Below are 18,130 nucleotides of genomic sequence, written 5' to 3' on the forward strand. Positions count from 1 at the left end.
TTGAAAATGTAATTAAGGTGGACCTGCTGCTGAAAATTCCATCCGGCTTCCTAACTTCCTCCTGCTATTAAATTATATAAGTGTTGTAACATGATGAGCCATTGTGAACTGGGAGCACTTTCGAGCACAGCTTTTCCTGCCAAATTCAACTAGGAATGCATTTGTTGTAATAAACAGTCCTTGGACCCAAGTGTCTAAACTGCATTTAGAACTTTATTATGTCAACAATTTTATTACACACACACACATTTAAATCAGATCATATCAAGGCAAAGCTCATATCTTGTGAATTAGAGCGATGAAACAACAGGAATACTAAGGTTGATAGTGATACTCTACAGCGTTCTCACAGTCAAGCTAACATGTCAGTGTCTTACTGTATTTTGAGAATGAACTTTGTTGAATGAGACAACACTGGATCTTCATTAGCAGCAGACGTTTGTATTCCAAGGCCAAAGCAGGTCTAAGTTTTCCAGGTAGACGTGACAGACTGCAGGAGATCATGTGAGCAATCACATGACGGTACAGTTCCCCTCCTTAAGTAGATCCTGAAAAGAAAAAAAAGCAGCCTCATCACATTTAATCAATTACCATCATAGGACACATGTTGGTCTCATGCAGGCAGACTGGTTAGCACTGAACATGCGGTTGCAGGAAGGTATGGCATGAGTCTGAAGCAGGTCGTTACTGATGAGCAACAAACAGCTGTCATCAAGTCCACTTCAGTGGATTTGGAAGTTTTCCTTTCACTTGAATGATTGCTGCTGGGGGAAGGTCTATGAGCCTTGGGCTTAAGTCAAACTCATTAGGGGATCCTAGATATTGAGCAGCTGGTACTCTGCATGGTAGTTTATGCTCATCAGTTTGATTAATTATGCTATTGTTTACTAATATCACAGTGAATGGTGCAGAAGGTCTCAGGGTTAGGAAACCATACTAATTTGTGCAAATGAATGAATCATGCTCACTTTTGTGAACAAATTATCATATAATTAAACATTTTTGTAAACATGTCGAAAAGTTTGAGAGTTGTTTTGCAGGCAAAATCCAAAATCTATCCAGACATCTGTCCAAAATCGAAAACGCATCGTAATGAGCAGTTTTGCAAGTGGCTCATTTAGGTTGGTCATGTCAGTGCCCAGTTACTGTAGCAGTCACAACTCAAGTACTCATTTAGGTTCATACAAAGAGGAACAAGAGTGTTAGGGACATGCCGACATCTGCTTCACCACTAAACTATATCTAGTTTACTACACCTTGTACCTTCAGCACTTTGATACAGTTGTGACACTGAATGCTGTTTCAGCAATGCTAGCAAGCTTTGCTGCCGTCTGTTAGCTGCACGCACTCTGTAGCCTAATGCACTGACAAACAGACAGCCAGTGATAATCAAAAAGCCACTTGAATTCAAGGTGTTGTTGCACTGATTTTGAACACAAATATACTCTGGACCTTTTTTGGACCCGTTTGACATCTGACAGGTTAAATAACAGTTATAACAATATATATATATTATAACTACTATATATATTATAACTATTATAAATTGTGTCTGTTCATTCAAGCAAAGTAATTATTAATTGAAGAACATAACTTATTTATTCCTATTCACCATTTCATTTCTGCATGAGAGCTACTGGGCTACATAGTATACGTTTAATGAATAGATTCTCCTGCAGTGCACAAAAAATACGGACTAAGCAAATCTCTGTGGGCAAACACTGAGCGGAAAACTTCTAAACAAATTCAAGTGAAAGTGTGGAAAAGGGATTTATGGGAATGCAGTAAAACAGTTGATGGGTTAGAGTTCCAAAGTATGTAACAAACACAAGCCCTGCTTCGCATTTACAGACAGGTGACATATTAAAAGGATCTTGTTTGATCACTGGAAAAGTTGAGCCACTACCCAAACAGGATCAAACAGGAACCTTTTAATATCTGAATACACAAGTGGAGAAACATGATGAAGGAACCAAATGAGGGAATGTCCTTTGAAAGAGGGCAGAAGAATGAGCTTCAAACATTTGGGGACTCTATGACAAGGACCCCTGAAGTGGTTCTGGAGGCTAATAGAACAGCACCTCACTAACACTGCACTGGTTTTTAAACTTGTCAGCCCAGTCATCAGTATGGAACATTTATGGATGGGGGCCTTGGGGCCTGAACCACGGGGCGAGGTTAGCCAGCTATCTTTGGGTTCAACTCAGATTTTCCGGCATCACAAAGCTGGCTCACTGTTAATCGCAGTAGGTCACCATGGTAACCTACGCTGCACGACTAACCTGCAGATCAGATCAATTGTGTTGTTTTGTTATTTATAGGTTGACATATATATTACACACAAAGAAGTTTAAAGCTGGGCAGGAGAGGAAAGAAGCCCAAGAGGGCTTATATGAGTCCTACCTTCATTTCAAAGTCATTGAAGAGATACTAAAACAATAAAGTGACCAGTACAACATCAATGTGTGTCAAAACCGGCTTACTGACCAATCAGATCACTGGAAAAGTTGAGTCACTACTCAAACAGGATCCTGAAAGGGTCCTGAGTTCATGAAAATGTGAGAAAGACAGACAAAGCAACTTTCCTTGTACATTAGAATAATTTTTGAATTCATTTCGATGATAATTATATCAGGGATGGTAGAAACATGCTTTGAAATAAGGACTAACAGTTTAGCATGCTGCTAAAAGGCAGTTATGTGGTTTGTTTTATTACCAACAGGATTCCTGGTAATGTAGAAAAACCTTTACACTCATTCTATTATTGCAGTTCAGGATTGAACTGCAATAACAGAAATTAAGAACACTGCCTCTTTCACATGAACGTGCTCAGAGCTGCTTCGCTAAAACCTATAGTTAACTGAACCAGTTGATAATCAGCTTTGTAATACCAGTTATCAGGGTGACCAGTATCACCTGAGTGAAGCCAGGTAACCACGAGAGAGACGGCCTGAGTTGACTCCAGTCGAACGCCAACATGTTTGACATGCTACTGGAAACTCAAAGGCAAATACAACATGCGGTAAACAAGCCATGCATGCTGTGAGTAATACACAGATCAGTGCAGAGCAGGTCCAAGCAGATGAGCAGAGGGGAAAAGCCTCAGTGTGGCAGCACCACCCTCCTCACCTACTGCACAGCACGCCGTCTGCTCTGCACTCACGAGACAGAACAACACTTCTTCTTTCTCTTTGGCTTCAGGGTAGGCAGGAAAAAAGTGACGTCAAGTTTCACACACTAAAGCACTTGTGCTTGTATCTGTAAAAAGCACATTAGCCTTCATACTGAGGTTATGGAACTTTGGTTTTATGAGTCTGTGTGTTTACCTGTCTCTGAAAGTGCTGGATGTCACTGCCTGCGACAATGTCTTCATCAAACTCCAGTTCAGTTCCCTCTTCCCCTCTGGCCTGCATACACACCCTACGCTCAGCCATTTCCTGAAGAGATATCAAATGACATCCATTGATGTACAATAGCTGAGACAAAAGATTTGCACTTAGACTGAATAAACACCACTTCACCCTTAACTTTGACTTGGATCTACAACACTGGCTTATGATGAAGGGTTGAGAACAAAAGGTTTCTAACACTACCTTTTGGTGGTTTTATTTAAAGAAATTGATCAAAAAGGTCTTCAACTCTCTTAACCCTGTGTAGTTTCTGGGCCTTTATCGCTTGTTCACATTTTCACACACTGCAGGCTCATTTTTCACTGCAATTTATAATGAACAGAGAACAAGCATGGCTAGAAGTGGGGGGAGCTCAAATGGCTTTTGTGCACTCTAACAGTCATCATGCCATTAAACACTTTTAAGAAAAAGTTGTATTTTTTTTATGTTATTTATTTGTACAAAAAAAAAAAAAAAAAGAATTCTGGGAGACAGTTTGCATTCACTCACCTCATGGTCAGGGTTCAGAAGGATCACTCTTACATTAATGACAGGGCCCCAGCTCCTGTGGCCCTGCAGAATGAGGTCCCCAGTATCAGCCTCTGCCTCTGCACCTGCTGCCCAAATCTGACACAACACACACACGTTAATTCCATTTCACTTATTTGGAAGGGTCCCTACTAAAACTGCTCACCAAATCTCATTTTCCCTCGTAATGATGTTCTCATTTGAACCCTCTTTCTGCAGTACAACTGAGGGAATACAGCTACACACAAATAACAGTTCACTACTTACTGTGAGTGTTTGCCCACCAGCCAGGACGCAGGAGGACGGGATGTGGAAGAAGATGTCTCTAGAATCAGGGTACGTCCTCCGAACCATCCAACCACCCAGTGGCTGCTCCTGGAAATGAAAATGACAAGAACTTCAAATGCTGCATATAATACTATTCTGTAGAACAAGCACCAATGCTTGCACATTTGGATGTGGTCTGATGCATATGGCCATATTCTTTAAGCAGTGTGTACACAGATATGTCCTGGGCCACAGTGAAGGACTGTCCACTCAACTGAAGTCCTCTGCATAAGTAAGCTCCACACAAAACATTCTGTTTAATTAAAGATATTAATGCAAATGATGTATTTGGGTTCCTTTACCTGCCAAGATAAGTAGATTCAGTGAACAGCTGATTTTACAATTGAACATCTAACTGCACTATCCTCAGACACCCCTTAAAAAAAGTGACAACTTTAAAAAACTTGAAATCTGCAAAAAAGACTACAGCAAATTCTATCATTATTCATGTCTTCTTGTAAATTCGACATTAAATTCTTTACATGAAGTTGTCTTTCCTTATAAAAACCAGTTTGTCAGTCTGTCCTGACATCACTGGACCAGCCTGTCTGCTACTCAGTGTTTAGTTTTAGCTCAGTGTCTCTCACCTGCTAACATTCAGCAGCCGTTTCAACTGATTTCACCATTTACACTAAATTTATAGAGTTTTTATCCATGTTAACATGTCAAATTTTAGAAATACAGTAACCAATGTAAGCTCCATCCATGGAGAAAGACCCCAGACTCCTTTTCAAAATATGTTATTTTTCAATTTTTGTTTTTTTCCCCACTACACATTCGTAATCATTTGGGCCTTTTGTAAATTCAACAAATGTTATATGTTATTTCTTTCATTGTGCAAACATGCACATTCATCCCAGTGTGCTTGTTACTACTGTTGGACTGTTGTCTATACACATATAAAGTGGGGAAGTTGAGATCCAATCACAAGTGCTCACTTAAAAAAAAAAAAAAAACTGTTACCTTGCTTTACAAAACATTTCCATACACACCGTTAATGCAAAAACAATTCCTCCAGCTCAAAACAAGCCTGACACGTCAGTAGGTGGCAGTGAAGCCTACATTATCCATACAACAAATACCAGAGAACAGCATTCTGAGTGTGTTCATGTGTAGTGAGCTTATTTTCTGGTAGTAACTTAACACAAACAATAGCAGCTAATTTATTAATTTCATGGTTACACTGCTAATCAAACGAGCCAGTTCTCCTCCACTGTTTCAGACACATGCACTACACAAAGGAACAATGGACATGCACGAATTTGGGCTCTCAACGAATGTTGTAAATTCCAACTTGTATTCAACTTGTAAAAAAAAAAAAAAAAAAAAAATCAATACATTTGATTGTGAAAATCATGAGTGGAAAAATAGCACCACCGCGGCAGCTGCACTGAAAGCACTGCATGATGACCAGGAGTCGGAACCAGTTTCTACTGTTCAGTAATTGCCCCCCCCCCCCCGCCACTTCATCTGTACTGGGAAAATCTGTTGAAGTCTGACATAGTTAAGTCTACATAGATGTGAAAATATTCTGGCTCAACACACTTTAATGTCCGCCCTCTCTCTCTCTCTCTCTTGCTTTCCTCTCCCAATTCAGTGAATTAAGAGTTTATTTCAACCAAACCAGAGTTAGTGATGACTGTTGGAACAGTGTAAATTCGCACTAAGAAGGTTTTGTTGTATTTTGTTTTTGTCACATGAGTGAAGTGTATTTTGTGATGATAAAATTACTGCTTTTGTGAATGAAGTTTGGTGGCTTTGGCAGGAGCAATATAACAGCTGTTTCTGGTTAAACAAAACAGATTTTACTCAAACAAAAACGTGTCTCTGTAGGGATCCTTTCCATAATGATGTCAGACACTGATAACAATCTGAGCCCGTCAGTTGTAAAAACAAACATTTTTAGTGGACGTACACTGATGGTGCACAAACACCCAGATGGTACTTGGCACTGTTGTTCAGTACTGGAAAAACTTTCAATAACTGTTGTCTCCATTAGTCATTTGGACACAAAAATATGGGAAAATGGGGTCCATAATCACATACTGTGACCGGAATTCCTCCCGTTTGTCTGGACACCGAAGTGTTCCAGGACGTGTGGACCTCCGCAACTGTGCACACAACGTCACTTTGATTGAATGAAAATGTAATGTAGGTCAAGCTGAAATGAGAGAATAATTCAACAATGCAGTAGAGGACATTATTGTATTTGTTCATTTTGTAATGTGTAGGTAGATCTTTTAACAGACATTATGTTAATATAAATAATACAAGTTGCATTAGTTTTCCATCTGGTAGGCGTAATGAGGAAAAAAAAAAGATATTTGAATGGTTAGATGCGTTTTCTGAGATAGAATATTTGAAAGTCATTTTTGGCTAATTTTGACAGCCCTCGCATAAATTGAGGTGATGACATAATTTCCCAAACACTCCTGTTTTACAGGTAGACAAGGATACACAGAAAAAGGAGTTCTGAAAAATATGAACTTCAGAAGGCGTCTTTAAGGGCAGAGGATAATGACCTTTATGCTAAATATCTGTATACTTGTGGCCGACGTTTTATAGTTGAACAGATTTAAAATTGCCAGAATTGAAGCAGACAATTATTGCAATTCCAATCTGATCAATTACCCCCACCCACCTTTTAGTCACCATTATGGCTCAAGCTCCAAAAACACTGGATACTACATTTGCCATAATACAAACAGTTACATTTCGTTAATTTTCCCTGGCATGGTAAATGCTATCATCTTTCAGCCTCTACAACTTCCTGTTTTAAACTTATAGTCCCCATGTCCAAGCTGAAACATCCCTGATGCAGACCTGCCAACCTTGTCAAAATATTTTGAGTACCACTTGTGTTGTGCGGCTCTTTTTTCGCAGACTTTTGTAACTCCATTGCTTTGCCTGCAGTAATTTCCCCATTCACTGGCTGGAAATCAGTTATAAAAAAAAACAAACAATAAAACCTATATTTTTGATTACAGTACCTTTAATAAAGAAAATAAAGACATTTTGCACTCTAATTACATTCTTTAACCATTTCTTAACGTAAATATCCAAACCCATCAACAGAAAACCAAAAAATGTTATGTCCTTCTGAGCCATGTATATACTGTATCATGACAGCCTTTCGATGGAACACAGAAACACTTTCAAAACATAAAAATGCTGTTAAACTAAGGTAACTATAGTATTTACATTTTGTTTTGTTTTGTTGACCTTTACCCTGATGCCCTTTTAACTACAGGTTTTGCATCAGTCATCACTCCTTCCTGGAGTGGAACTTGCTCTGGACTGTTTTGCTTCATAGGTTGCTGACTTTGCCTTCTTTAATAAAGCATCACTGAAACCCTCCATGTGACAGATGGTCCCTTTTGCAGCCATGCTCACCTTTCTTGTCACCAAAGCACCGATCATGTCAGTGTTCAGTACATCTTTGACGATGCATTGGGGTCATTAGGGGAACATGATCGATAGATTTGCTAAGAAAAAACCTCGCAAATCTTTTTTTTCCTTTTTTCACTTAGACTTCGGATCGAATGTTTCCACAATGAAAGTAACGTTACGCATAACAGTTCACATTTACCAAAAGCTGGCAGGTCCGCTAACACACTTACCTTTTTAAGAACCAACTGCAGCGAGTGGGGAAAGGAGGACTCATGCAGACTCATTTTTCTCCGCTTTTCTACAATGACTGGCTGACAATGCTTCACCACGCTGCTGCATCGCGTTGTCAGACATGAGTACCGCATGTGCACATCTGCCACAGAACTCACGTCCCCAGTTTTTTGCGTAGCTTAGAGGGGCGAGTCGTACCAGCGTATTTAGATGTCAAAATGCATACTTGCTATGCAAAATGTGTACAGGTTGGCAGGTCTGCTGATGACATCACTGACGTTACTAAGGTTATTTTCTCAGACTTGAAAAAGCTCCTCCATAGCTACATGTGACATTGTACAACTGTAGAAGGAAATGAACTGATCTGTGTCTTTGCAGACAGCTGTGCCACGATGAAGTGAACCTCAGACATTCAAACTAATTCTTCATACTAAAAAAAATATACCCATTATCCAGCTGCATTACAGACTTACCGTCTCAGAGTCGTTCTTCAGTCTCACATATTTTCCATCCATGTCGACCTCTACCACACTCACAGCAGAGTGTTCTGTTGAACGACTGGACAATTTATAGGCGGGCGAGCTGCCAGAGGCTCCCTCATGCTTGCGTTTCTTCCCTCTAAGTGTGCGGCTGCTGTGTTCGTGAGTTCGAGGTAGGTCTGTACGCTGGGAGGGGCTTGGTGACAGTTGCAATCTGACAGACAGGAAAGTGACATTTATAAAAAAACAAAAACAAAACAAAACTGGAAGCATCAGACAGTCAGCCAGACACCAGCCATGCAGAGATGCTATGTTTCTGGTTTATGATAGCCGATGTTAAAATGGATGATGCTTTGCTCAACTGTTGCATGATGTACACAGATCACAGCCATACCTCTGTTCCTCCACCTCCAGCATCTTCCTGTAGGCATTGATCTCCATGTCCAGAGCCAACTTGACATCCAGCAGGTTCTCATAGTCTTCCAGCTGGCTATACATCTGGCTTCTGATGCTCAGCAGCTCCTTCTCCTTCTGACAGAGCTTCTGCTGCCAAACGTCTCGCTCCCTTTCAAAAGTCCTCTCCAGCTCCTGAAAGCGGCCCTCCAGCACCATTTTCTGACAGAGAGAGAACGAAAAATATGAAGACACATGTTAACACCAAGAAAGAACTTGTGATTGGGCAGCAATTGTATCAGGGTGGCCCTGAACACATTAACCTCAGCAATGGCTGGAACTGCCTCTCTTTGGTACGGCGTCTGATGTCAGATGGTAGTGATGATGACACTGGAAGCTGGATTTCCAGGTTTAGGTCAGTGAGTCTTGAGCAGAAAGACTTTGCAAGAGTCAATTGGAGTGGGTATTGCAGCTGAAAGATTTAATCTTATAAAATATGTTCAATGCCCTTTTTTGCTTTCCATGTACTGAAACCTCTCTCCACATTGCCGAAGGAGTTTTCACATTCAGCAGTGTATTCACATGTCACAGCAGGCTTTTGTTCTTGCAGAGTTATCTTGCAGATACCATTGTTTTACTGCATTGGACATTGTTTCAGTGATATTTGCCACACTTGGTTTCTATCAGTTAGCTGCACACATACTGCTGTATAGCAAAATGCACAACAGTGAAAGCTGTCAGGACATGAACAGCCTAATTTGAATAAGATGCTTGGATTTAATGCAGTTTGGTTTTAGATGGAGACACATAATGGTACAGTTGCAATTAAAATTATTCAACCTCCACTGCATATTAGGCTTATTGGCAAAATGTACAATTTTTCAGCTGTTTGCAATAAACAAAGTAGACAAGAACAGTTGAAATAGTTTAACAAAACTAATAATACCATGGTTTTTATCCAAATTCAACACAAAATGCTACTTTTAATCACTACTGCAGGCTCAAAATTATTCAACCTCCTGTCTCAAGCACACCTGATGCAACTAATCAAAATTACCCAACTGCCTGTTTCAAGCACACTTAGTGCAGCTAATCAAGGGCTTCATTAGTTCAGGTGTGCTTGAGATAGAACACATAAACACCTGGACTGGCTAGGAGTTTGTTGAGATTGACGTTTGATTGCATGTTAGAACTATGGCTAAGTCAAAAGAATTGTCCAGAAAGTTCAGAGAAGAGATCATTGCCTTGCACAAACAAGGAAAAGGATGCAAAAAGATAGCAAAAGCTCTGAATGTTCCTAGAGATACAGTTGGAAGCATAGTTTGCAAGTTCAAAGTTAAAGGAACAATGGCTACACTACCTGGACGTGGCAGAAAGAGGAAACTATCAGCGGCTGCCACCAGATTCCTGAGGAGGCAAGTGGTCAAAAACCCTCGAGTGACTGCAAAACACCTGCAGCAAGACCTGGTGGCAGCAGGCACTGAGGTTTCAGTTTGCACAGTAAGGCTCATACTAAACACTGGTGGGCTCCATGCCAGGACTCCAAGACGTACACCACTACTGACCCAAAAGCACAAGAAAAGTCGGCTCCAATATGCTCAAAACCATTTAAATAAGCCACAGAAGTTTTGGAATTCTATTCTGTGGAGTGATTAAACAAAACTGGAACTTTTCGGGCCTATGGAACAGCGGTATGTCTGGAGGAAGAAGAATGAAGCATATGCTGTAAGGAACACCCTGCCTACAGTGAAGCATGGCGGTGGCTCAGTGATGCTCTGGGACTGCTTTGCTGCCTCTGGCACTGGAAACCTGCAGCGTGTGGAGGGCACGATGGATTCAGTCAAGTATCAGGAAATCTTAGGAAAAAACCACATGCAGTCTGTGAGGAAGCTGAAGCTCGGGCGTCATTGGACCTTCCAACAGGACAATGATCCCAAGCCTACCTCAAAGTCCACCAAGGCTTGGTTTCAGAAGAAGAAATGGAAGATTCTAGAGTGGCCATCACAGTCGCCTGACTTGAACCCCACAGAAAATCTCTGGTGGGATTTGAAGAGGGCAGCTGCAAAACGCACACCCAAGAAAATTACTGAACTGGAGGCCATTGCCCGTGAGGAATGGGCTAAGATTCCTCAGGAACACCGTCAGAAGCTGGTGTCTGGCTGTGCATCACGTTTGCAGCAGGTCATAACAGCAAAAGGGTGCTCTACTAAGTACTGAAGATGCTTGTCATGAAGAGGTTGAATTTATTAATTTTGAGACTGCAGTAGTCATTAAAAGTGGCATGTTGTGTTGAATTTGGATCATAACCCTTGTAATATTAGTTTCATTGAACTACTTAAACAGTTCTTGTGTAATTTGTTATTGCAAACAGCTGAGAAATTGTATATTTTGTCAATAGGCCTAATATGGCATGGGGGTTGAATAATTTTGATTGCAACTGTACATGTACGTAGATGGTACATACACTTGGGATTTAACATGTTTGCCTGTTAAACATCATGCCATCTTTGACATGTCCCATCATGTTAAAATGTCAATTTTGTTTAATGTTATGTTCTGTCAACTTATACACACAAATTAACAACTGATTTTATTTCATTTCAATTTTTCGGCCCCTTCATGGCATCTGTCAGGCTCTGTAACAATCACTTAAAGCTACACTCTGATGTATTTGGAGAAAGTTTTGTTTGGAAGTCTGTGTGTTCACCTCAGTACTTCTGAAGCTTTTAACTGAATCTCTGCAGTTAAAAGTTAAGTTTGACTTCCAGACAAAAGGATGTGGTTTGAAGTTATACTTGAGGGACACAGATTTAACAGTGTGGAGGGAGCATAATCAGCTGTTAATCATACCACACTAGGTAGCATGGAAACAACACTGTAATGGTACAGTCCTGAAAACCACCCATGTGGACCTTTTCCTAGTGTATCAGTCTGTAAACATCATTTACACACACACACACACCATTCTACATTATCTGCTGTAGGCTTGTTCGGTATACCGGTACTAAATTGGTACCGGGGTACTGAGGCATTTAAAACGGTACTATACTGCGCTTGGATGGGACCGGTACCTTTTTTTTTTTTTTTACGTCGCCGCGTGACGTCACCGCATTGTAATTTCAGCCGAGGCGAGCGATCCGGCGAGTGAGCGAGCGACCGAGTAAGCAGCGTGAAGCTGCAAACGGAGCAGGAGTCTGAAGACAGAGAGAGATTGAGACCCCGTTTATACGAAGATGATTGCGAATGAAAACGACAAAATATTTTATCGGAAGTGCCTTTCGTTTACACGGCGACGGCGCCGTCGAGGTCTGAAACCGCAAAAATCTGAAGACGCCTTCCAGAGTGCAGAGTTTTGAAGACGACTCGGGTTGCGTCTCCGTCTAAACGGCAAGAAGCGCAAAACCACGGCGCGTCACGTCACGTCGCATAGCAACTACACCTTACGTCACACTCAACGCGCCAAGCCGGTAAAACAACAACAAACAATATGTTTGACTACGTGGATCCCACCGATGTTCAAGCTGTGCTAGCAGCTGTAGTCAACATACAAGAGTCATTTCAACAATTGTATAGAATGTATACGGATACTATAGGCGAACAGAGACGTGTATACAATTACATGTGTCAAATTTTGGGTGCCCCAACACGTCGTAGGCGCTCTATCACAGTACCACCTAGCGGCCTGGCATGCATATCCAATCGAATTCGCCCACTTTTGCATCTTCGTATAAACAAACAATTCCTGCTGAGAACGCTCGTCTAAACGCGGATAAAAAATTGCATTGCATTAGAAAAGCATGTCTTTGTGGTATTTTATTTTATTTACTGATGCATAGTTAGATTTTCCAATAAAATAAAGTCAATAATGACGTTTATTGTGTTTTTATTTGGAAAAGTATCGAAAGTATCGAAAAGTATCAAAATACATTTTGGTACCGGTATCGATACCAAAATGTTGGTATCGTGACAACACTAATCTGCTGAAGTGACCACATGATCCTCCTAACCCTTAAACTTTTAGCTCATTTACTATAAGTGGTTTCACATCACTCAGTCCTTACTCTAAGTGTGTAGATTTAATTATTTCCTATTGTAATTTATTCTTTCACAGATTACCTCATATTATTGTAACATGTTTTGCTAGCTTTAGCTATTATGTGCTACAGCCCCAACACGGCAACCTGATAAATAAGACACTATAATTCAGTCTGATTAATTCATTTTGTACGACATCGTGTTACTGATGTTAGTCAATGTCTGTTAAGTAGTGGTGATTTTGATCCATTTTTGATTTCATTTTTCATTAACCAGTGGAATAAATGTCAATTTTAGAGAGCTGTTTTTCCATAAACTGATTTAACCCAACTAGTACAGCTGCATCTTCCTTGTTCGTCCTTGTTCTGTTTCTCCAACAGGCAGAAACAGTGACAACTTTGACATATTTGACTGAATAAATTGAGATGTGTGTGGTGAGAGGTCTGGAACCAGAGTAGCAACATGGCTGTTTGGGGCTACATTTTCTATATATCTGATCTTGTTTTGTTAACAGATCTTCAGCTTTGGTTAAAGACTGCACTTACATCTTTCTGGTACTGCTGGAGTTGAGAGCTGAGGGACTCCATTCTGAGCCTGGTGGTTTCCAGTTCATGTTTGGTAGCAGACGCTTGGTCATTTTTCTCCAGCACCGCCTGCTGGGCATTCTGTAACTATAGTGCAGAAACAATTCAATGCAAACAACCATTTTTAAAATATCAGGCTTCAAGTAATAAAAAAAAAATCTAAATGTGCAATGAATCTGGACACTTTTAAACACATCTTCAGCTGTGTTTTTATACCTTTGCACTGAAGGTCCTGTCCATCTCTTCTTTGTACTGCCGCAGTTGAGACTCGTGATCCTGGCGGAGTTGCTGCATTGACTCGGACAGCTTACTCTCAAACTCTCTTCGTCGTCCTGAGTCCACCTCTACGAGACGACTCTCGTGTCGGCTTTGGATCTCAAAAATCTCCTACAAAGCATAAACAACTGAGTGTACAAGTATCAGCCTGAGGCGAAACAGAAGATCAAAAGATCACACTCAGAAAGATGACAATTGGTTGAAGTTAAAATAGGTGAGGGTTAGTAATTGATAGCCAACACTGCCACCTTAGGGGCATGCCACTGCGTGTTACCTGCTCACGGATGTTCTTCTGGAGTTCGAGCTGTTCTGTGAGTGTTTGCACCTGGTTCTCCATTTCCACCCTCCTCAGCATCTCAGAGGTCAGCTGGTTCTTTGTGTCCGTCAGTACGCGCTCTACCTGGTAACACAGACACACAGAATGACACCAAACACCACCTGAATATTAGCCCTTTTAAGACATTGAATCTGTAAAATCATTGACTTCACATGTGGCTCTTAGGCTTTCAAACATTGATCTCCTTCAGTTGCTCCATTGTTTGTTGACACATTTGTTTCTTATACTTGCTCACATGCTGTATGCGGAGCATCTTGGTGGATTTTCAAAATTGAATCCTTTCGCTTTTTTTCTTTTTTTGGCCATTTCTTGTTTGATAATAATTAAGACTTAGCTGAATACAATACAGCAGAGGCAGATGGGAATGTCATTTTTTTGCAGGTATTTAGTAAAACCAAAGCATCAGAGAAGTTCAAATTTTGATTTGATGGTGATGTTAGAACAAAAGACACAGGATTGCCAATGCTGGGGAACTTCATCCTCAGGGAAATACAAACGACTTCTCAATCCATCTAACAGTTTTTGAGCCATTTCAGCCTGGACCAAAGTGTCTGACTGACTGATATGCTGCTATCTGTTGTGCCACACTGTTAGTGTGGCTAAAAATAACCCTCCACACACTTCAAAACCTCGCTAATATGTATCTCACTTGCTTAAGCCACCACAAATTGGTGTTTTTTTTTATTATATTATGTTTGTGTATAGCTTACACAAATGGGGTACAATGTGTTAACAACTGAGCTTCAGAATTGCTGGTATTATGTCTAAGTCCATTTTTCTGTCTATATGTGTTTCTCCGTACCTTAACCTGCACCAAAACGTATCCCTAACCCCAACCTCCAACCTGCCTCCTGAGACAGTTAACATGACCTCAACCTTTGCCTGACCTCAAACAATTATCTCTGCTATACTAAACCATAATCTAACCTAACCAACCCCAACCGTGGAGGGGGATGCTATGGGAAACAACTCATTGAGAGGGGGCCACATTTCAACACAACCCTGGTAAGTGTATTTTGTCATTTAACAAAGAAAAGAAAGAGGAAAGCTAAGTTGAAAAAAACAATGTAACTAGTTAAGGCAATTTGAGCTAATTTTTTTGATCATACCTCTATAGAGTCGCAAAGTGTAAGAAATGTGGGGCTTTAAGGACATCAACTACGGTAACAAGATGATGAGTCATTACGTCATCAGTCAGCCCTATATATGGCTCACGTGTAAGTGTAACCTTAGTTCATACGTTTTCCAGCTGGCCCTGGAGGTCAGTAAAGTCATCATGGAGTCTTCTGTTCTCAGACAGCAGCTGAGTGTACTCAGCATCCTTTGAGCTCAGCGTCGCCTCAGTTTTCCTCCACTGGGCCAACGCATTTGCCAGATCACTCTCCTTCTTCTGGTTCCTGAGGTGGGAGAACAATCTTAATTATGTGCACCATAGAAGAGAATTCAATGAGCTGTCTCAAATATCATGCCAAACTCCATTCAAATATCTGCATGTTTAATGCCACCTTGGTAACTGGCATATATACTGTACATGGCACCACACAACTTTCAGCCCTCTTCTCAGTTTAGTTTCATACACTTAACACTTACCAAAACTTTTTTTTATAAACACAAATAAAAGTTCTGTATTAATATATATTTTTTTATTATTTGTAAAGGTGCAGTGGTATTGGCAATAAACTGTATTTAAAGGGCCAGTGTGTAGGAGAATGCAAAATGGACCTCTTCAGTGCTCAACATTGCATTATAAGAGTTGATGTATTAACATGCAAACAGTACTGTAACGTTGTAGCGCTGGTGTTGTCGATTTTGCTTTCAAATTTAAAACTCACTACAACAATATACCTGTTCTAAATTTCAACCCAAACTCAGTTTAAAGAAACTCAATTGAATGTTGATTTGCCTTCCAATTAGAATAATAAAGCATAAAATACGATGAACTAGTTTCTAAAGATCAAGGATGCTCAGTTCAGCAAATCTGGAAATAAAGGCTTCATTGAAATGTGAGCTTTTGAAAGTTTCGGCCCCATCTAGAAACATGGCTCGGTCAGTGAGCAGCTGTGTGAAGCAGCTATGAAAGCAGGGATTTTACCGAGATACCTGCCGCGTGGTGTACTGAACTAACCCCGAATAATACACCTGGACCTACAACTACATTTTATTATTTCTACAGATGTGTGCATCTACCGCAAAACAAGAACGCATTAAATAAGCAGATTTTTGAGTGGAGTCTGGCTTAACAGCTTCTCCGACACCTGCATGGCTCCATCCTAACGGTGCTACCTAGCTTGAAGTTTCCTGTACTCGTCGCAGAGACTTCCATAGTCGATCTGCAGACGGGCCCTCTCTCCAGCCAGGGCGTCCAGGGACTTTCTGACATCGGCCAACTCCTCCTCGTACAGCCGCCTCACGTTGCCCATCTCCCGGCTTTTCGAGTCATCCTTTTCCTCCAACTGAATCAGCATGGAAGACCTTTCACTTTCCAACTCCAGGACCCGCTGAATGTAGTTGGCGAGGCGGTCGTTGAGGTGTCGGAGCTCATCTTTCTCCTGAATGCGGGACATGCAGGTCGGGCTGGTGCTGGGGGTGGACTGGCCGGCGGCAGCGCCGCGGCGGCTGCCTAGGCGGCTGGTGTGACTGGAGCTGCCGCCTGAGCAGACAGGGGTGGAGGTGGCAGAGGCCATGATGGTTGATGGGCTGGACACTTCTGTAGTCACGGTCCACAACTGATCCAGATAGTTCAGTCGATTCAAAAAGACACAAAACTAGGGGCCTCAGCAAGGTAAGTTACATCCATCCGAAGTAGCACAAGCAATCGATGCAGTAATATTTAAAATGAATAAAACTCACATGGAAACACACATGTAAAGGTCATCGATCATCGCAGGAAATAAAAAACCTAGATCGGCCTCTGACTTCTTGTTAACTTTCCCATAATTAAAGATGTCCACAGCTGAAATGAATCAAATTTGACGAGTTAATAACTGACATCAGTGATGTGCGCCACCAGCTGCAAGAGAGCTAGATGAAGCAGTACATTTCCGGGTAATATTTTCAAAGTAATACGGTATTGACGGATGTTTTGTGTGTTATACAAACTACCAAAGTAAAAAAAATAATATCGTATTTAAGATTAAATCTAGTTTCAATTTTGATTCAGTTTGTAAAATATTTTTTATTGAAACATTGGTCGCCATTTTGACAAAGCTGGAGCTGCAGACTACTGTAGGACGTGACCGCTAGGCATAAAATCGACAATGTTTTAAGTATTTTTAACACACACTATTTAACCAGGTCTTCTTGGAAGAAAAAAAAGTAAATGCAAATGCAAATAAAAAATCTATTTATATATATATTTTTGTATGTTATCGTCTCCATGGACTTTATGTCTGCCTTGAGAATGTCTCACAATGATAGACCTAACCTTTCTGGTGTGCTATTTTTCTCGTACAAGATCAAATATTAATTTGTTAGCCGTGAAATCCACTGTCCATAAAACACACGAAATGTTATGCTTTCAAAAAAACAAAATCTATCATTTGAGGTAAAATTAAAGAATTTCTGCGATCTAGTTTTGTTGGAAACAAGCCGAGAGGATCAGCAAAGTCACGCATAAACACCAATATAATCCAAAATACTTACATTTATTACATCATACTAGATAGATGACAGATGAAATTAAAGTAAGAAACAAAAGACATCAGGAAAATATATAAAATAAAGATCTTTAATGTTTGAAATGCAACAGATGAAGTTATAAATAAACAAAATAGCTGATAGAAAAACGTATCTGCTGAAAAGGAAGACAATATAAGATCCAAGGTGTACACATTTACATGAAGTGCAGGCTACATTGGGCAGTAAAATCTAAATGCATGCCATTTCTTGTGAAATCTGGTCTTATAAATGTGAACCATTGAATTCGTGTGGGGAAAAAAAAAAATCATACATATATGAAATCATTGCTATCCTAGAGTGTGCTTTTTCCTCAACGACGACTTTACTTTGAAAGCAAAACAACAATTTCCGTTATTTTTTAGTGAAACGCGGTGCAGCTGACTGAAGTGAGATTCTTGCGGGACACCAGCTGATAGAAATGACTCGCCAAAAGCCGGGAGCTGATGTCACTTATCACAAGACTCTATTTACAGGAAAGGTTTG

The 18,130-nt window shown here is 40.5% G+C and overlaps 1 protein-coding gene across 3 annotated transcripts; it reads right to left on the bottom strand.

Annotated features, from left to right (window-relative positions):
• Nucleotides 1-194: 194 nt before the first annotated feature.
• Nucleotides 195-17,033, bottom strand: lmnl3 (lamin L3). Of its 3 annotated transcripts, none has more exons than XM_076726551.1 (12): nucleotides 16,253-17,006; nucleotides 15,210-15,366; nucleotides 13,907-14,032; nucleotides 13,573-13,743; nucleotides 13,318-13,443; nucleotides 8,739-8,959; nucleotides 8,339-8,558; nucleotides 4,185-4,292; nucleotides 3,900-4,016; nucleotides 3,327-3,437; nucleotides 3,130-3,195; nucleotides 195-548 (listed from the first exon to the last, which is right to left on the bottom strand). In XM_076726551.1, exons 1-11 carry the CDS (start codon nucleotides 16,651-16,653, stop codon nucleotides 3,160-3,162), a joined length of 1,794 nt encoding a protein of 597 aa, XP_076582666.1. In that variant the 5' UTR covers nucleotides 16,654-17,006; the 3' UTR covers nucleotides 195-548; nucleotides 3,130-3,159. The 3 variants fall into 3 exon arrangements, with proteins under 3 accessions (XP_076582666.1, XP_076582753.1, XP_076582844.1); XM_076726729.1 differs by lacking the exon at nucleotides 3,130-3,195 and adding an exon at nucleotides 2,488-2,542 and having other exon boundaries at nucleotides 435-548; nucleotides 16,253-17,004; XM_076726638.1 differs by lacking the exon at nucleotides 3,130-3,195 and having other exon boundaries at nucleotides 197-548; nucleotides 16,253-17,033.
• Between the last annotated feature and the right edge of the window lie 1,097 nt (nucleotides 17,034-18,130).

The sequence above is a fragment of the Chaetodon auriga genome, chromosome 1, assembly GCF_051107435.1.
Source record: "Chaetodon auriga isolate fChaAug3 chromosome 1, fChaAug3.hap1, whole genome shotgun sequence".
In the NCBI taxonomy this organism is placed as follows: Eukaryota; Metazoa; Chordata; class Actinopteri; order Chaetodontiformes; family Chaetodontidae; genus Chaetodon; species Chaetodon auriga.